Source organism: Poecilia latipinna, unplaced genomic scaffold (assembly GCF_001443285.1).
Source record: "Poecilia latipinna isolate Pla-1442-1.1 unplaced genomic scaffold, P_latipinna-1.0 Scaffold967, whole genome shotgun sequence".
Lineage (NCBI taxonomy): Eukaryota > Metazoa > Chordata > Actinopteri > Cyprinodontiformes > Poeciliidae > Poecilia > Poecilia latipinna.
In genome coordinates this window covers 102,026-122,870 of record NW_015113583.1, presented here as the reverse complement: position 1 = coordinate 122,870, position 20,845 = coordinate 102,026, and the positions used below count along the sequence as shown (strand labels likewise).

General features: G+C 38.7%; 2 protein-coding genes across 2 annotated transcripts in view; one reads left to right on the top strand and one right to left on the bottom strand.

Moving 5' to 3' along the window:
* Positions 1 to 284: 284 nt before the first annotated feature.
* sgms2a (sphingomyelin synthase 2a) lies at positions 285 to 13,666 on the bottom strand. The gene is made up of 6 exons (XM_015049941.1): positions 13,402 to 13,666; positions 4,912 to 5,399; positions 3,106 to 3,223; positions 1,929 to 2,082; positions 1,180 to 1,346; positions 285 to 847 (listed from the first exon to the last, which is right to left on the bottom strand). Exons 2-6 carry the CDS (start codon positions 5,358 to 5,360, stop codon positions 662 to 664), a joined length of 1,074 nt encoding a protein of 357 aa, XP_014905427.1. The 5' UTR covers positions 5,361 to 5,399; positions 13,402 to 13,666; the 3' UTR covers positions 285 to 661.
* A 1,185-nt stretch (positions 13,667 to 14,851) lies between these two features.
* The window catches only part of papss1 (3'-phosphoadenosine 5'-phosphosulfate synthase 1), a 19,166-nt gene continuing 13,172 nt past the window's right edge, over positions 14,852 to 20,845 (top strand). Inside the window, exons 1-7 of the mRNA XM_015049945.1 lie at positions 14,852 to 15,131; positions 16,009 to 16,123; positions 16,216 to 16,451; positions 16,551 to 16,689; positions 17,555 to 17,673; positions 18,753 to 18,866; positions 18,944 to 19,055. Of these exons, the coding sequence (XP_014905431.1) occupies positions 15,072 to 15,131; positions 16,009 to 16,123; positions 16,216 to 16,451; positions 16,551 to 16,689; positions 17,555 to 17,673; positions 18,753 to 18,866; positions 18,944 to 19,055 (895 nt within the window). The 5' untranslated portion in view covers positions 14,852 to 15,071. The remainder of the gene's footprint in view (positions 15,132 to 16,008; positions 16,124 to 16,215; positions 16,452 to 16,550; positions 16,690 to 17,554; positions 17,674 to 18,752; positions 18,867 to 18,943; positions 19,056 to 20,845) is intronic.

Sequence of the window (20,845 nt, the reverse complement as noted above, 5' to 3'; positions counted from 1 at the left end):
TCTCTGTATTCTTTATAACATATGTTTCTTCTTATCTGAATCTATTTTTTAAAGTAAACTTTATTTAGAAAGGGACAATACAGCTCAAAGATAAGCTAATTTCCATCTGCAGTCCCTTGACAGGTTTCAAAAAAAGATATACAATTCAATAATAAAATATAACACTACAATTTGATTTCTATTGACAGTACACAGACAAACACATATATTTAGACGTAATCACGAGCGCGCGCGCACACACACACACACACATAAATCCATTGACGACATAAATCCAGCACACGCACGATTTGGTTTGCTTTATTTTTAATACAATGTTGAGGCTATAGTTTTGATACTAAGACTGCTAAAATTAATACAAAACAAATGATATCAAAGCAGATAGAAGTCGACTGAGAGGCAGATCATGGCAGCTTTGGTACATCTACACTAAGGCACCCTGTGGCTTCGAGACACTGATAATTCAAAAATACTTAGCATGGAGGAAAACCACATCACATACAGCAACAGACCAGACAGTGTTGTTTACAAAAACGCTCCATTTTCAGCTCATAATGTTATAAATAAATCAATAAATGTTCCTTCCTCCAGTGGAGATCTTCTTACATCTTTTGCTTTGTGCCCAGGAAAAGCAACACATTCGCGGCTCCGGGCGGGCCGGTCACTCTTCCCGTGAGCTCTGCACCATGGAGTACGCCTTGCAGGGGTTTTTGAGGCAGCCGGAGGCCCAGCTGATGGGCCAGTTGTAGGAGCACGGCACTGACGTCTGGACGTTCCTCTCAAAGAAGTTGAACACGGGGTTCCACCAGGTGTTGGTGAGGTAGTTATTGGGCGAGCACTTCAGAGTCTGCAAGACAAAATAACAAAAATCACATTTACATCATAAAATAAACCTGTCTTTATTAATAAGATCTCCAGATGCTACAGTAGCTACTCTCAAATAGCTTCTTCATACTTCTCCACAGAAAATGGATTTTCACTTGAAAACATTTAAATAGCTGATTTTTAGAGCCACTATGCGGTCTGTATTATAGCCACTAGAGGGGGCTGTTTTTAGCACTTTAGTGGTGGTGACTGAGCAGCATTAGTCTTAATAACTGAATTAATACAACAATTAATTATCTGCACTATTTTTTCCAATCTCTAATGATTAAAACAGCCTGTTTGAAATGTTCTGACCTGTAAGTTGGCCATGGTGTGGTACCACCAGAAGAGACGGGATGTGATGAAATAGGCCACGATCACATCCACGGTGTAGTGCTCATGAGCCACCAGGATGCAGAGCACGCCCACGGCGCTCAGCAGCCAGCACATGAGGTGGTACCACCAGAAGGACTTTGGAGAGTCTTCAGAGGAGGAAGAAGCACAGATGGGCCATCAGTAGTTATAAAGCTATACAGTCAGAAATAAACAGCAGTGATGTGGGTTATTTAATAAGATGGGATTCATTTTAATGTGTTATTCATTCCTTTATAAATGTCACAGTTTCAAACTAAATATTTAATTAACAAACTAAGTATTTGGTTTACAAGCTGAATATTTAGCTCTAAACTAAACATGTAGCTCTGAGACAGCTAAATACTTAGTTTAAAACTAAATGCTTAGTGAGTAAACTAAATATTCCAAATTACTGCTGTCAATTTTTCGTCGTGGTGAAGCAATGAAAAATTAAGAACAAATAACAACATATACAACTTTTCCATCTGCCAAACTTACTTTAACCAACCCAATGGGGAAATGACTTTGACTTTAAGTCTGTCAACCTTTGAATAATTGATTATAAAAATAAATAGACAATAATATAGAAGGTTGCATAACAACATTAAGAGCAATGGGTGATCAGAATGGAAGTACAAAATATGAATCATCAATTATTAACCAGAGGATCTCATGAATTATTCTAAGAGAGCAACCGTTTGAGTACTCACACTCTTTGATAAATAGGTACGTGAGGGTGAGCATCACCGTGTGTCCGCTGTACAGGAAGTCTCCACACAGCAGGTGGGAGTTGGTTATGGAGAGGCCGGCTCCTGAAATGAGCTGCAGAACGCGTTGGATCTTGGCCTGCGTGTCTCCCTGGAGCTGGTGGACATGAACATTAAAAAACAAAATAATATACTGGTTCAGCAGCAACACTTATCATCAAATTACTTCTGCAAAACGCAGAAATTATAACATTATAAATGCTGTTTGACTAATACAAACATCTGAGGATGTTGCAGAGCATCTTTCATATTTAGGAAGATGAACTGAAAATGTATTGTAGGTTTCTTAAAAGAACTTTTGCTTCCTAATTTATGGCCTTGAAATTGGGCCACTGTCTCTTTAAATGCTCCTGATATTTCTGTATGTCCACCTTCAGGAACTCATCACCACATGACTTCTATTAACCTTTTAGCAATGTTTTTACCACTGAGAAGTAGCTCCTATAATGAACTCTGCCGTTCCACCAGGTGTTTGTTAACTGTTGCTGGCTAGTCTGAAGGAGCTGAGTGGGGGAGTCGTGGGAGAGGACTGCTCTGTGAGGCAGAAGGTCACAAACTGCATATATATATATATATATATATATATATATATATATATATATACATATAGAAATGTGCAGTTCTAGGCACAGCCAAGATACTGCGCAGAACCCTCAAGCTCCCAGGCCTCTGGTAGAGGACCCGAGCTCAGAGGATGAAAGAGACCACCCACGGAGGGTGAGAGGGGAATTTTTTTTTTATATATATATATATATATATTTTTTTTTTTGGCCCCTTTAAAATTGGCATTAGATCCTAGCACAGCAGCTACACAAACCACTTCACTCGTTCTGTCTCAGATTTTACTGTTTTCTTTTAAGATTCAGTCATCCTGGTGTTTGATTGATGTAAATGAACAAACTACATCAAACAGTGGCGTTCTATTATTAGTTCCTCCAGAGACGACAGGAAATATGATTAGAGCTAAAACTTCTCAAACATCTTCAGCGGCTCAAACCGTTCAGCTGCTGATCGCTTCGTCTGTGCTCAGCTCACAAACTGCCAGAGGATCACATTTTCCTCAGAGACACTGATGAATCTCATCACTGCTGATTACAGGAGGCTGATGGTTTCTGCTCACCTTGGGGGCACAGTTCATGTGCATGCCAGGAACAGGCAGCGTGGTGACGTACATGGTCACACAGCGGTACAGGTACAGCGTGCCGATGAGGAAGAAGAACCGTCTGCAAGCTATGGACCTGTTGACAGGAAAACCCAGCTCACTATCGAGTGGCAAACATGGAGCTGATGTCTCTTTGTTAGAATCCTGCGAACAATAACTTCATGCAAATGATTGCTTAGATCTGAAAATTGCAAAGAGCTGGAGCCATTTATAGTTTAAATATTGCAGAACTAAATCAGTTATTTATATAAGCTTTTATTCTCTTTATACTGCTTGAGGAGCTTCCTCTGCAGCTCTGAAGAGCAAACTGTTTGTTCAGGCATAATATTATGTAAGATAGTCATGCATAGAAGTGATCAACACAATTTTAAAAAGTGGGATTGGGTTGGGATTTTATTTTATTTTGAGTGTAGCAACAGATAAGGGAGAATCAAAACAAATCATTTATCTTGTCAGTGTTGAATCTATCAAAAGATTTATTTAACAAAAAGAGTTTGTTTCTGTTAGGAAATTAAACTGAAGCAGTTTTAGGAAACAAAATCTGTCTTTATTTACAATTTTAAGAAAATGTAATTGAAAATTATTTGTGTCATTTGCAATTAATGGAGGGAAAATGATTAACATTACAGCAACAGACTCTTTTTATATTTACTAAGCAGCTTTTTGCATATTTTTCACAGATATTTTGATAACTTTTCTTTGGTAATGAGATTGGATGGCCTCCTCTCCAGGACCCTAATGTTTTCCCTCCTCCACAGGTTCAAGGCTCAATGTCCTAAACATTAAATTTACTTTCAGTCAGAATAAACATAAAAATCAAAGTAAGGATGCAACACAGAACCTGTTTGATTTGAACTTGCATCACAGCAGTTTTAATTTACACATGTAAGATTCACTGACATGTTTCTGTTTGTAGAAGGAGCCAAACATTAGGGTGATGGTGAGGAGGCCTTCCTGTCTCAGAGAACTGAAGTGCAACAAAGAAAAATCATCAGAATATCAGGGGGATAAAAACTTTTAGAAAGGTTTGACCTGCAATTTTTTAATAAAATGTAAAGAAAAATAAGTATTTTCAATTTAATTTGCTGTATTATCTTTTGAGAGATGTTTACCCTATTTTCTCTTTGAAACAAACTTCCTTGTTGAATAAAAATAATTTTAAATCAAAATTTCCCAGGAGTGGGAATAATTTTTATATTATTAATTTTCAGGGCAGAGGGTTAATTTCTGCTTCAAAAATGATCTGACAGGATTCTGGAAAAGGCTACTGTATTCAAGTTATGCAAAGAGGAGTTAGCCTATCAGCAGAGCTGTTCAGACCTAGATTAGCATCTCAAAGCTAAAGAAGTAGCAGCAGCAGAGATGCTAAGGCTAATGTCACATTTCCAAAGAAGGATTTGTTTAAAGATGTTACATAAAAGCTGAATGGGTAGAATGGCACTTTGAACCAATCTGGTGGTTAAATCACCTAAATAACAGATTAAAAACAATACATATGTTTGTTGTTGAGCTCATATCCGATTTATTCAATAATTTAGCAGCAAAAAGAGGTTTTGAATTGAGGATGTTGCTTATTGTGTTGATGGTTTTCAATTAAAAAGTGATGAATTGTGATTGATTAATTACAGACCCTGCAATTAACTTGATTAAAATGTTCAATTCCACCACTCATATGTTTGTTATTAGTGACAATAACACTGCAGCCAACCCAGGTCTTGGTAAAACTTTGTATCTGTTTTTATCGGTAGATTATCAGGTTCTCACTTGTATTTGAAGAAGAAGAGCTGGATCAACCAAATGGCCACCAGAACCATCCCATTGATTTCCGTCACAGTGAAAGCCCACTTGACTCTGTCTATGTAGTCGAAGAACTTATCAGGAAGAGGAGGGCTGCTCTCCTTAGGGGGGACGCGCTCGTGCACCACTGTGATGACCACCGTGGTCAGAACCAAGTTAAAAGCTGCGTAAAAGAAAGCGATCACCGTCTTCCACCACTCAGTGGGCAGGTGGTTGACTTTGGACTCCGGCAGGGAGATCTTCACATAGTCTTTATGTCGGACGATGCCTTTCCTGAAACTCCTCTTCGCCTCCTCTCCGGCGGAAGCGTGGACTGGGCAGGATTTGTTTGTGCCGGGAGCAGAACCATCCTCTGTTCCCAGGTTTAGATTGGGAGTGGAAGAGTCTCCAGCATTCCTGAGCTCTGCCGAAGCCATGGATGCGCTCTCTGTTCACCCCGGGACTGGAGCCTTCAGCTGCAGAGACACAGGGAAAGAAAGGAGGTTAATACAGGGCTGTGTGAGGTAGACTAGGCATTCATTACTATTATAGCTCTTTATTATCAGGAAATCCTCAAAAGGCAGTCAAAACACCCAGAACGCTGTAATTTAAGATTCTACTTCTTATACCTAAACTCTATCATTCATCAGATGATTGTTCCAGATGTTCCCAGCAGATCCCTGGAGGTTTGCTGCTGGTTTTGAGGATCTGAAAGTGGAATGGGAGGCATATCCTTAAGACTGTTTTAATACATGTTAGTCCGGTGAACTTGGTTTGATTTTGGACCATAATTGCAACATTTGTTACACTTCCAGCTGGTGTGTTCACTTTTACGCTGCACTGTGTCAAACAACCAAACCCTGATTGTGGAGCGGTCTCCGGTCTGGTTGGCGTTCACATTTACATTCAAATGGCACCAGAGTTTCCTTCAGTCAAGCCGAACTGAGCTGCATTTTTCTTTCAAATATTTAAGGCATTCTCCATGAAAAACAGGTAAATTTATGTGAATGATCTAGAGTTACATTACAGAGAAAAATGAGTGAGGACTGAACCTCAAAAAGGTTAGAAACATGCAAACCAGATGGATCACAAATGTTTTATTGATGCAACAATGGTTAACATTAGCCATTGTTGCATTAGCCAACATTAGCTTGTAGCATCTGGTCAATGTTAGGAAGCCCAGAACTGATTTATTAAAGCCAGTTCTGGGCTGATTTATTAACCATTCATCATTCATCAACCAACATAAGATCTGGACAAGAACAAATAGTAATAATTACAGTCGTTTCAAGGGCTGCATAGTGGCGCAGTTGGTAGAGCTGTTGCCTTCGATTGCTGTTCGAGCTGTTCGATTCCCGGCCCTGGTCTTTCTGCATGGAGTTTGCATGTTCTCCCTGTGCATGCGTGGGTTTTCTCTGGGTACTCCGGTTTCCTCTCACAGTCCAACAACATGACTGTCAGGTTAATTGGCCTCTCCAAATGTGAGTGTGTGGTTGTGTGTCTCTGTGTTGCCCTGCGACAGACTGGCGACCTGTCCAGGCGACCTGTCCAGGTGACCCCACCTCTCACCCGGAACGTTAGCTGGAGAGGCAGCAGCACCTCCTCACCCCACTGAGGGACAAAGGTGTAAAGAAAATGGATGGATGGACAGTCGTTTCACTATCTGTTGCTTTGTGCAGACCTCTACATCAGCAAACAATCACAGATGTTTCCAAAAACATTTCTAGTCATACAGATAAACTTCAGTCCAAGTTACTACCCTTGTTTCCTTATGGAGTGAAGATGAAATTTAGTTGCTTTTTGTCCCTTTTCTGTTAACCCTTGCAGGAAGAACTGAATTCTGTTACCATGGCTACCTTGACAAGAAAGTTATTAAAATAAAAGCATATAACAGCAGAAGGTAGCTTTACTCAGTTGACCTTAACGTGTAAAGCTGTGCATTAAGAGACTTTGTGTAGGAAAATGTGAATCTGCTGCCCAAACATGCAGCTGTGTGTTGATTCACACGTGTTGTTGTCTGCAAACTCATCTATCAAGAAGCTGCACATGTGCAAGCAAAACATTTCAAGCTAATGACATGAGAGTGCACTCTGGAGCTGAGGATTTCTATTGTTTCACATCTGCTTTAATGCCTTTAAAAGCCTCTGTGATGGTTTTCAGCGCTGAAATGCATCATAATAAACCTCTTTGGGGAGACTACCAGAATACCCTGGTTACATGCAAGGAAAAACAAATATTTACAGGAGACCAACGGATGGAGTCACTGGACGTATCGGTTACCGTGTAATCGGTTTTGTGAAGAATATATCAGTGGAAAAAGGATACAGGCTAATTCAGACTCTGTTACATAAGTAACAGAAGGATTCACAATGCATCTGACAATCACTGAGATGTTTAAATATAAGTATGAAACATTTTAAGCTCTAATTGTTCTACTCAAATAAAGATGCTGAAAGTCAGACTCGGTTAGACAAAATGATCCAACCGCTTCAAACCGCATGTAATAAATCAATAGATGTTTATATTACGAGCTTTTTCAGCCACATTTCAAGTCAAGTTTATTTGTAATTAAAGTTTCAGCAACAGGGTGTTTCAGAATGCGTTACATGATGAAAACATGAAACAAGAAACAAAAAGAAGCATTACAGAGCAGAGAAAGAATAAATAAAAGTGATGAAAGGTTGGAATTCAGACTACAATTAAAGATGTTCCAGTTATTAATAAACAGGTGGGTTTTTAGTCCTGACTTAGAGGAACTCAATGTTTCTGCTGTTTTGCAGTTTTCTGGAAGTTTGTTCCAGATTAGAGGAGCATGAAAACTGAAAGTTGCTTCTCCATGTTTGGTTCTGGTTCTGATGCAGAGCAGAACCAGAAGATCTGAGAGGTGTGGAAGGTTAATATGAGAACCTTCCTGGTGCTAAACCGTTCAGTGATTTATAAACTAACAGCAGGATTTTAAAGTCTATTCTCTGAGCCACAGGGAGCCAGTGGAGGCTGCAGAACTGATGTTCTCTATCCTCCTGGTTTTAGTCAGAACACCAGCAGCAGCATCTGGATCAGCTGCAGCTGGAGGAGTGATCTTTAGGCAGACCTGTGAAGTAACCAATGCAACTAAAGATAAACACATAAATGAGTTTCTCTCAGCTTGTGAAAAAAGAACATATACAAAATTTTTGTGTGACAGTGACAAATAATTTAAAATTTGAAAATTATTTTTCAGTGGTTAAAAAAATGCAAAGCTTCCAGTTTTTATAAAATCCCAGCTAGAAGATTATATTCTTTTGTAGGTTGTTATCTGCCAGGCCTTTCACTGGGATCTTTTATTTTATTTTTATTGTATTTGTTTAACTTTACAGCCTTCATTGTTCTTTTAGGGTTAATTTTAGGGCTTTCTGTTGACCTATAAAGGAAATAGTAGAAAAGCTGCTTTTATCTGTCTAACCTCCTCCAACCGTAGAACTTCTTGCAGATGTACAATCTAAAGCTTCGCACCATTTGCCCGTCTATTTTTCAGCATAGCTGTTTTCTTTTTATTCGCTGTATTGATTGCTTCATTTAAATACATTTTTTGTTAAGCTGATTAATGTATGTGCAGGACTTTGGTAAAAGGCAGCTGCTTGGCTATGGTTTATGCGTTTGGACATTGCAAAAGGATGTCTACCCTGTCAGAAGTCCTCCATGGTTTACAGGGAACCAAACGCTTCCACCAGAACCTCTGAAGGGACGGGTGGAGTTGGAAAACTGGATGCAGTGATGTATGATTTAGCGGCCTGTGCTTGTCCGGGCTATTTTGGGAGAAGTCCACCAGTTGCTTTCAGGGCTGTGCTTCACTCTGGTAAAACCAGGGCTTTCTTTTTTTTAACTCTACTTTGGGTCTTCATAATAACATGTTGCTTTTACTGCCTACTAATTTCCACGTTTCCACTGTTTCATCTTTTGTCATTAAAGAGAGTGCTAAAAATAAGTTAAGCTTGAGGCGGCCCCGCCTTGTATAAACCAGAGAAACCCAAGAATTAGATGGCAGCTGGAAAAAAACACAACCAAAATCTCCACCTTCAGCCTTCAAGCATGTTTTAGTTTTAGATTGAAACTATTCATTAAGACTCAAATCATTACACCTTAAAGGTTCTGACTCCGTACGTCTGACTCGATGTTTTGTCTTTCATGTATTTGGATGTTTATAACTATTGAACTAAAAAGTTAGCTGTGATGTCCCTAAAGCACTAATTATGAATGTTAGCTCCACTAATGCTAAAGCGCTAAATTCAACCATGTTTATATCCACATGAGGAGAAGATGAGGAGGCTCACAAGGCAATTTAAATGAGTAACAAAAAGCTAATAAACACAATAATAATAATAATAATAATAATGTTAATAATATTAAAAAACAATTTATATATGTCAATTTAATTAGCATCCCATTTAATTGTTGTTGTCTTCTATATATCTCATTTGTTGATGTGTTGTATAGTGACCTGCTCTGCTCTTTGTAACAGAAAAATGGGCCCTATGGTAGAAATATGAATGTTTCCACCAAGACAGAAATCAAATGCACCAAACATCTCAAACAGAAAGTGAGACTCCACTGAACTGCAATCAGCACAGAGGGACCAATAATGGCAGCACAGATAAACAGACGCCAAGCACCAGTGCAGAAGAGTCTGACTTCTGCTCATCAGACAGAACCAAAGGTTTGCAGAGCTAAATGCAGAGGTGGTGGAGAAAATCAGGAAAAGGCAACAATGACTCAAGATTCCCAACTCTGAAGCACATTTTACTTTTTCTCCTCTTTCCTTTCTTTCAGCACCGTCCTGCTGAAAGACACCCTGCATGTGCTCCAGCATTTCATCAGTCAAACATGCAGAGTGAAGATCTGAGGCATCTAGATCTATATTAGCTGACCATTTTATGTCTGACTCCCATTTTACTGCCCATTCAGATTATGAGATGAGGCAAGATTACATGAAAGTACTTCAAGGAAAAACATATTTTTTGTTTTCATGAATTTAGTAACATTTCACATATCAAATGTATTTCTTTTTTAAATAATGTCTCTATGCTTCACAGTATTAACCTACAAAATCTGTTTGATAAATGTCTGTTCAGCCCAAATTTTACCCATGAATTAGTTTGCATATGTTTGAATGAAGTCAAAAGTCCTTAGAAACGGAAATGCCCTTTTAATGAGTCTGTAAACCACATAATTACTTTAGGCTATAACAAGCATTAAAATATCATCTTTTTGTGACAGAATAAAACATTAAGTTTACATTTATTCATCCTTCTGACAGAGGTTGACCTGAAAATTATTTCTATTCAACTAAGAAGTTTGTTTACATTACAAACACAATAAAACAATGTAAGGTTTGTCGCTTTCTGTTTTAGTAAACAATAGTATGTCAAATTCTCAGTAATTAATAGAAAAAATTTGCCCAATTTTAGATCTGGATGATTTATGTTTCTTTATATTTATATCTATGATCTATGAATATTATTTTGGGCTTCATTAAAGGTTTACCAAATACTAAACAAAATTTTGAAGAATCTGTTTTAATTCATTTGCTTCTGATTTGACCGATGTGAGAATCAGACCTGTGAATGGGAAGCTACGAATCAGATGAAAGTTTAGCTTCTCAACCGAGCCAAGTGCCATATTTTAGTTTTTCAAAAGGTATTTTGAAAAAAATAACAATAAAAGGAGGCTCTGAGGCAGAATGCTAGTACGACACAGATTTGTCAAACGGATCCAGTCATTGAATTTTAGTCCAGTTTCACCTAAAGGCCACCCTGCTGGTTGAATTTCACACAAAACAGGACTAAATACTAAATGTTAAAGTATCTCTGATGCTATAAAGCGCATAAACTGTGACGATGAACTGAAACGTCAAGCTTCAGGGTTCTGTCATCACCAGATGCTGTTGCATTGCTTTGGCGTGGAGTAGAGTGTATTTTTTTAGTCTACACATTTTATGGTAGCTTATTGGTTTTGAAAGGGAAAATAAATATTATACTATATTTAGCAGTTTAATTTGACAATAATAGTTACAATAACAGTCATAAGCTGGGGATAAAACATTCTGTACATTAGCAAGAATAGTAGAGAAAGAATGTGCAGTAAATTAGATTTTACTGATTTACACATCCAAATTCTGTTTTTATTATTTTACCAGGAACTATAAATTATTAATTTATAGTTCCTGGAATATGAGTCCCCCAAAATGTTTTTAATTTATCATTTAGTTGCTGATGCAAATGATTGAGTTTTACACATCTGTGGTTGCAAAGGACATGCAAATGTGTCGAATGAGACCGAGTTTGCTCTGGAGACACGGCGATGAAATTCAGCTCCAAAGGAGCGACTTGATTTAATGGAAGGACAAAGACTGACAAAGTTTCATCTGAGATGACATCAGAAAAAACAGATGTGTGCAAATAAAATGTCAGCCAATTAAAACCTGGTTGGTGAGCGATGGAGAGCATGCATGACTTTTAATAACCAAGTTTTGTTCTTTTTCATTTGATAGTAAACAGAACCACTGACTGTACATCCTGTGGTATTTTCTCCAGAGCAGATCTGCATCATTTTTAAAATTGAAAATACCCAAAATATATATAAAGATCTTGCAGGCTTGTGTTAGACACGTACAGTTTACTTTTTTCTGAGGGTCGACTGATTTTTATTTCTGATAAAATGATAAAACATTCCCAAAGAAAAGGACATGATTTGAGTCGTTCTGTCCTCAAACATTTTAGCCAAGTTAGAGAAAATAATACAGATTTGGAGACACCCAGGTCTGCTTTTGAGTAAATATTACTGCATATTTGTGGTAATTTACTATAATTACTATTACTATAATTTTTAAATAAAAAAAGCAAAAAAAAGTTGGTAATCAAATTGATAAATACTTTGTTGTTTCTAAGATTTCACTAGAAAATGTCTTCACCTCTTAAATTGCATTTGGGCCCTAAAAATTCAGGTCAAGGGCCACAAATGGCTCCCAGGCCACACTTTGGGCACCCCTGTCTCTATTTTAACAGTTTTAAAAGAAGAGTAATAATTGCAGTAAATTTGACTAAATAAATATGGAAGAAAACTCTGAGTTATTTAAACACACAAAGGTCATTCAGTGTTCAGTATATGAGAAAAGAAGAAACTCTGAGTTTATGTTGTTCTGTGCAGAAGAGGTTCAGTGTTTTCACATCATAACTTTGGTGTCAGAAAACATTCACCACAAATATTTCATGTTTTAGAAGTTCTGAAAGAAAATAATTACCCAAAGAAAAACTAAATGATTGTAAGATTTATGTCAAATCTGTTCTTCAGAGTTTTTATAACCATTTAATTTTTCCACATTCTGCAAACTGAATTTTGTCCAAACAGAAAGTAGTTCAGAATTGGGACGTGGAAGGAAAATGATACTTGCTTTTCAAATGACTGTGGAAATTCTTAGATCTGGACTTTGATTAGGCCATTCTAACACTTAAATCTGCTTTGATCTAGTTTTGAGAAACTGTGAAGTATCTCAAAACTTCATAGCCAAATTATTTACCTGCTTTACACAGACATCTTCAATGTGGGGTCATGACCCCTCAGGTTAGATTTCTGATTAATTAGATATTTTTTATTTCTTTTTAATTTCAAAGTTATGCTGTAGTGAACTTTAACATCAGAAATGCAGACATTCAATTCACATTATGTTAAAGATTACATATGTTTTGTGTTTGTTCATGGACATTATGTTTAAAATGAAGAGCTGTGCATTATCTTGGTTTTATTTATGTATCTTATTCACAGTGAGGCTGCAGAGAGAAAAAGTTTTCGCCTCCCATCCAATTTTCCATCAGTCTTTGCTGAAGGAACAATAAAACAATCAATTTCACAGAATAAAAGCTAAAAGTAAACCTAATAGTCCCACTCGCCATGCTGGGGGTTTCTAACTGTGTGTCTCCTGAACCCCCAGTTCGTCACACGGGATGCTCAGACACTTCTGAAGTTTACTTTTGGGGTGTAGCTCTGTGGCCCCCACACAGAGTTAAACACCAGGTTCCAGTTGTGGCTGGGTGGGGCCACAGGGCCTCAATTTGGGGCCTCTAATTTAGGCTGGAGGAGAACTGTCCTCTTAAAGACCTGACAGGTTTTAATTACAGCCAGATTCAACATGCAGTTTGTACTTTAAATAAATTATTCAACAATGGACACATGTTTTGTGTGTTTTTTTTATTTGATGTTCCCCTTGCAGTTGTAAAAGTAGAGAATAAAACTTTTTCTACTGGAAATCCAAACATTTAAAACCTATAGAGACTGATTCAAATGTAGCCTGCTGTGTGTACAGTAGCCTGTCTGTCATCACTGGTGCATCTAATTTTAGTTTCAGTTTCATAAAAACGCCCCGCTTCATGTTTAAAACCCTAAAACAGTAAGAACTTCGTCCTGTTTGCTGTTTTCTCTAAGATTGAACAGATTGTAGCATCCTACCTGCTCAGACGGGCCTCCTCGCAGCTCTTCCTGGAGTTTCCTGAATCAGCTGCTCTCTGCTCCTCACTCACAGCCTCCTCTGATGCATTAGGCGACGCTGCTGCTCGCTTCCAGCGCGGCGCTCCTCCCTGCAGCCCCGCAAGCCGCCCGCATGTGCCCCATGCCTGCCTCCCTCCCTCCGTCTCCTTTAATTCAGAAGCTTCCTCCTGTAATCAGCGCATCCATCGCTCTGTATTTGTCTCATTTAACGGGGCAGCTGTGTGCTGTAAAGCCTGCCGGGAACAGCTGGGCATTTTATTCATAACAAAACACTAAAAAATGAAAAGATTTATATATATTCATTATTTTTCCTTTTATTTTCCTTTTTTTAAATTTCTTTAATATATTTATTTTTTCCACATTTTTTTCTTTTTCTTATATTTCTGTTGTATATGTAGGTTTTATTTTTATTTTTATTTTTTTATAAATCTGACTGGAATTTTCCTTTCCCCAACAAATATCAGTTTTTAGATCAGGTGAGCCAGTATTATATGGCAGGTGAACACATCATATAATACTGTTTCAATTCACGCATTTAATTTGTTCCTAGAAAATATATGACTATAAAAAATGTCTTTATACTTATTGCAAAATTAGTACTGCAGTTCATTCGCCATTCTGTCTAAAACAAAATAATGTCACTGTCCATGAAAATGCTAAAATGTTTCTGACTTACATAAAAATAATGTCCTTAAAATTTTGTTTGTTATTTAAATTTACAAACACAAGTTGTAATAAAAGAATGACTGTAAATAAACCTTAATTAGTTTCTTTGTTTGTTTCAATACCTTTTTGGCACGTATCGCCTTAATTTAGTTTTAGATATAAATAACTTCCGGTTCGATGTTTAATGCTTTTATTTTGAAAGGACAACTTCTGGTTTAGATGTTGACGACAAAAGACGGAAGACAACTATGTAGTGACGGGCAAGTGAAGCCTCATGAAGCAATGAAGCTTTCCAGCCCTTTGCTTTGCAAAAAGGTTCATTACTCGGTGCTTCATTCATCACTCACTAGTGACATCTGCTGGTGAAACAGTAACAGCCCTGTCACTCAGTTGGATCATACTTCCAAAAATTAGTAAATGCAATATTGTCACAAAGTTTTCATCAAACTCATGTTTAGTAACAGGAGAATCAATGAAACCATATTTAATTGTCATATGTTTTAATTATTAAAATTATTTGTAGCCAATCTAATCCTGGTATATGTTGAACGTAAGTGGTTATAAAGGCTCTTTCTCTGTATAGCTAGTTTCAATTTAACATAACCGCACAAAAAAATCCGAACTATCCCTTTAAAAGATAGTCAGAAATGTGCTTTTATTATATGCTATGACAGCCTGCCTTACATTTACTCCAAACTGACCTGAGATCAGTTTTCCGAGCTGGCTGGCTACAGACAGCGGAAATACGTCACTTTTTCACATGTGACGTGGCTGCCAGAGGAGCCTTCCCCGTGGTAAAAAAGCTCCTGTGTCCTGAGTTCCCCCATTTAATGGACATACCTGTCTCCTGCGTTAACATTTACCTGCGCCAGTAAACAAAGAGCCAGCCGGGCTGCAGCTGCTGCTGTTCGGTTTGTGTTTTTAGCGCCTTCACGGTTAAATCAGCTGCTGATTCCTGATCCGCCATGGAGACTCATGGGAACTCCAATAAGAAGCAGAAGCTTAGCAACACCATCGAGAACTGGGTGTGTCTTTATTTTCTCAAGTTTATTTAACGCAATATTTTATTACTACCTTCGGATTTAAATGAGCCAAGCGACTAGCATTGTTATCCATAGCTAGAGGCTAATAGCCCCGAGGCTAACCGTTAGCTAAGTTCACTGCAATGATGGATCAACTTTAGCTTTTCGATGATGGTGTTTCTGTTTTCATAAATAGTTATTTTTACCCTCGTTGTTTACACATCAGATAAGTATCTGTCCAATTTGATTACTTTTATGAAAACGAAAAAGTTTAGCACATTATAAGGAACTGGCATATGAATACCATATCTTGGTTTTAATTATAAATTTATGATAATTATTCAGTCGGTAAGTAATATTTCATTAAGTTGAGATTAGGGGTAGGATTAAATACGTGTTCACTTCTTTCTACTGTTTTTCAAACGGAAAAGTAGTAGCTTGGTTATGTATGCACACACTTTCTCTTGTCCTACTGATGACTTCTTTTTAAAAACCTGTTTGAAATAAATAAATGAAATAACATGAATGTTTCACATTTTAAGCTAATTTTCTGTCCCGTGCATCATTGTTCAAAACTTTTAGACCTTTTGTTTCTTGTTTTGTTTCATTTTAGTTGTATTTTAAAGAGAATTTTTTTAAGCTGCACAATAGACGGGAAATATTGTGATGCAGAATTTGTATGCATAGCACTTTAATTATAACATCCTACCAAATATTGTATTGCAATATTGCAAAATAAAAAAAATCCGTATATTTTGATGTGATTCTGTGTGTTTTGCTACTCTACTTCATTGGGATTCCAGTGTTTGTATGGATATATTTTTATTTAATTTGAGTTATTTTAATAACTTTTATGAGCAAATTATCTTGATAATTTAAGGGAATGCAACGTGCAACTAATGTCACCTACCAAGCCCACCATGTAAGCCGGAACAAGCGTGGGCAGGTTGTGGGCACACGAGGCGGGTTCAGAGGATGCACCGTCTGGCTGACTGGTAGGATGTTCAAAAAAGACAAAAATAATCCTCACATCAAGGCAGATTTTAGATGTAGCTTCTCTATAATCCTGCTGTCTTGCTCCCTGCAGGCCTGTCTGGTGCAGGGAAGACGACGGTGAGCATGGCTCTGGAGGAGTACCTCGTGTGTCACGGCATCCCCTGCTACACGCTGGACGGAGACAACATCCGCCAGGGACTCAACAAGAACCTGGGCTTTAGCCCTGAGGACCGCGAGGAGAACATCCGGCGCATCGCCGAGGTGGCACGGCTCTTTGCAGATGCGGGTCTGGTCTGCCTCGCCAGCTTCATCTCCCCGTACAGCAGGGTGAGTGAACAGAGCGCTGTCGTTTGGAGACTCACAACCCAAATTTCATCGTTAAAGGGGATAAATGATGTAACAAAACGTTGTTGTGTTTTCCTGCAGGATCGGCTGAATGCCAGGAAGATCCACGAGGCGGCAGGGTTACCGTTCTTTGAGGTTTTTGTGGACGCACCACTGGATGTGTGTGAGCAGCGGGACGTGAAGGGACTCTACAAGAAGGCCAGAGCTGGAGAGATAAGAGGTAGAGCCAAAGGCTTTACTTTAATTAGGCAGAGCAGCGGCTTTAAATTCATTTTCATCTTGGGCCACATCATGAAGGGCCAGTTGAGCCAGAATGTGGTGCTAAATTAGAAATATTTGCATTTATTTTTTCCTGCCAGAATCGGCTGGAAAACATGTGACTTTTTGTCACAGAATTGGTCACAGACCAGGCAAAACTGAGGCAGCAGTGTAGTCAAAGTAAGAAATACTGCCACCTGCAGGTGGGAGTTAGCATGATTTAACCACAGTGAGTTTGAGCATTTTTGCAAAAACAAACTCACAATTATTGTTTAGCACGAAAAATGTGTGGATGTGTTGATTTTGTGTGAAAAACTAGAAGGATTGATTGATTTAATTTGCCCGTTTAGAGATAAAAATGGGTGCTGCATTAGAGGGGGCACCAAATCTATGGTTAGAAAATGAATTTAAATCAGCATTTTCTGTGCTTACAGCTGTTTGTGCCTGTGCTTCTCTACAGAGATTCGGAGTATAGCTGCTCAAATCAAACATCTTCTGTATAGATCTGTCAAACCCAGCTGTTTCTACCAAACTGATGACTTTTAAAAATGCGAAGTGGCTCTCTGGAGCTGCTATGGTGGAAAACCCTGAAATGCTACCAACAGCCTGGCATAAGCTTATAATTAATTCATATTTCTATTTGAATTTATAAAAAATCCCTCATATAACAACCAGTTTTCTGTTCACTGTTTAAATAATTAGGGCAGATACATCTGCTTCAGAAAGCATCATATGAAGAAAAAAATCCACATTGAATTATTTGAATGAGTTTCTGCTCCGGTGACTGATGAGCTGAAACTGAATGGATTTTATGTTTCTGCTCTCAGGTTTCACTGGAATCGACTCTGAGTACGAGAAGCCAGAGGCTCCGGAGCTGGTGCTGAAGACCGACTCGTGCAGCGTCAACGAGTGCATCCAGCAGCTGGTGGACCTGCTGCAGGAGCGGGTGAGCCAAGCGCTCACCGGCTTTCTACTAGGCCAGGAGCTTAACATGTTCATTAATCACATTGATTTTTAATACATGAGCTGCAATATTTTGCAGCTCATGTATTAACCATCAGGGGTTAATTTCTGCTCCAAAACCGATCAGATGGGGCGCTCGAAAAGACTTTTTTTGTGCTAAACAGAGTTAGCATATCAGCTAAGCTGTTCAAGCCTAAAATAGCATCTCAGTGTTAAACACGTAGCAGCAGCTCAGACTCTAACACTAATGTCTACGTCCACATTTCTAAACAAACTTCATGAATGATCAGGAGTTTCTGACAATCTGAATGGCTGGAAAAATACTAATCTGGAGGTTGAACAACCCGAATAACTCATTAAAAACAACAGATATATTTTATAATTTAGCAGAAAATGGGTTTTTGAAGTGAAATGTTGCTCATTTTGTTAGTAAATGGTTTGTGAATAAATTGTGACTAATTACAGGCCCTGCAATCAAATCAGTTAAAAATTTTCATGAAGTTCCACCACTGCCTTTTACTTTTTCATTTATGAAAAAAAAAATATATATAAATTGCTCTCAGAAATTTGCTAAAACAACCCCAAAAAAAACAAAAACAAAAAAAACAGGAATGTGTTTTTCCAACATATTTCTGAGGTTTTTTGGCAGAAATTTGCTGCTCCTTTATATTTTTTTTCTACAGTAACAGGCCACTGCATCTTCCCACAGTGAATCAGGTGATGGAAAGCAGCTGAAGGCTCCACAAATCTCATTGAAACACGGATCATTTGTTATTTTACAAGTTGAAGGAAAAAAGCTTTTCCAACAACATTATTTCTAAAGAGTTAATTTAATTAGTTACAACATCAAATACAATATCATACTCAAAGAGTTGCAGAAAATCTTTCCTGGTTTGAAACATTGAACCTGTTATTTTCCTTGTGGCCACCAGGTGTCAGAAATGAGTCGTAGTTGCAGGAAAATTGAGGCTGAAGCATGTAGGTTTCTGCTCCGTCTGCTCTCCCTCCGCCTGCTGGAGCAGGATGCTTCATGTTTGTCATGAATGCTCGTTTATTTTTCAGGACATCGTTCCTGTTGACGCCTCCTATGAGGTGAAGGAGCTCTATGTTCAGGAGAACAAGCTGGACCTGGCCAAGGCCGACGCAGAGACTCTCCCTGCTGTCCAGATCGGAAAGGTGAGCTGGCCTGACTCTGCAGCCGCGTTCTGCTCATCTCGGCCTGCCTGTGTTGACCTCTGACCTCTGGCCTGCAGCTGGACATGCAGTGGGTGCAGGTGTTGGCTGAAGGCTGGGCCACGCCTCTGAACGGCTTCATGAGGGAGAGGGAGTTCCTGCAGTGTCTTCACTTCGACTGTCTGCTGGACGGTAAGACGGCTGAAAGAAAAAAACGTTTTACCAGCGATGCGTCGCCTGGAGAAGTCGGGAGGATTTTCCTAACGCGCGTTTCAAGGTGTGTGTTGAACGTTTGAAGCCTCGCCAGGCAGCCACCATGTGACGGATTCAAGAACTGACTCCGACTGAAACCAACAAAATAACCAAACATGCTGAAAAGGTTGTTACTACCAGCAGGGAGAGAACTAAAACACGCAGGACCCACTTTGGGCACCTCTGAATTAAAGCTTCACATCATGTCATTTTCTCACCGCCTGTTCTACTTATATTGGCCACTAGACGGAGCTGATTGCTCAAAGAACTGATGAGGCAAGAATTGGTTTATTCCTCCATATTTATTATGGTTTATTTCCTCACATATTGATGTCTGGATTTTCCAGGTGTTGATCACTTTGACCAAAGAAAATGTCCTCATGGATAAATTCTCTAAGTTCTCATGCAGCATGGCTTTTATGGTGCACTCACACCAGTCCCATTTAGTTCACTTTAATCAAACTCCGGTCCGTTTGCGCAGAGTCCGGTTCGTTTATGAGGTGTGAATGAGTAATCAAACTGAAAACTTAAACTCTGGTCCGCATAAAAACCTCGGTCTGTGTTCGGTTGAAGTGAACTCTGTAGCATTTCGAATGTGAACAGCAAGTGGACCAGAAACCAGGAAGTGGACTGCAACTCAGGGCATTCTGGGTAAATGTAAACAAATTAAATGATAGTGGGAGAAATAGCTTGTGTTCTTTTTTTTTAATTTTTTTTACCAAAGACAAATGAGACATTTTCTAACCACTAAAATCTCACACAACTCCATTTTTATTTACATTTCGTAAAGAAGGGAGTTGCGCTCGGTTTCTTCTTCTGAGATTTTTGTGTCATTTCCTTCAGTGGTTCTTGGTGCAGCGCCCCCACAGGCGAGGAGGGGAACAGGTTTGGGCTTGGTTTATTTGACTCGGTGCAGAATGAAACAACCACAGCAGATGGAAATATAACAAATGTTGAAACTTTTGGTCCTGAATCAGACAGAGTCTACCTGGCTATTGGGGGGGAATTCTCTTAATGATTGGCCTCATGTCACCGTTTTTTTGTTTACATCAAACATAGAGTTTAACCGTTTAGCCAATCAGGATGGAGGTTGGTGGATCACGCACCTTCAGAGGGTTATCAGTGAGGAGGTGCATTGAGTGTGAGAACAAACGTCCGACATCGTTTCCCTTATTGAAGGTAAAATGGTGAAACTCTTGTTGAAAATCTAAAACATGGCCTCTAATTTACCAAACATGTGAGTTAGAGTCAGCTCTGCCCCTAAGCCAGCGCTTCACTTTCCATTTTACTCTAACGGGAACAAAGTTTCACTAAATGAAGCTCATGTTGCAGCACAGAAGATGTGATTCAGACCAGGAGGTCGTTAGGAAAACCTTCGATTCCCTGCAGGATTGATTCCTGCTTTCATCCATCCGATCCGCCTCTGCCCAGACGTCACGGCTGAAGCATCTGAACGTGATCTGATCCATTTCTGTTTCTGTCTCCGTTTGTAATTTACTGATCCTGATTAAGTACAACATATTAATGTCTGGCTCCACAGAGAATATGGTTCATAATATAGTGGTGAATATTTTTCTTTCTGTGCAATTTTTTCACAGAAATTGATAAAACTTTCACTTTTCTCCATAGATTAATGTTTCAAACAAGATTAGATGCTGATTAACTCAGAATGCTGTATTTATCAGTTGACTTTATATTTATATTATTTTTATAGGTTTTGCACAGTTCTG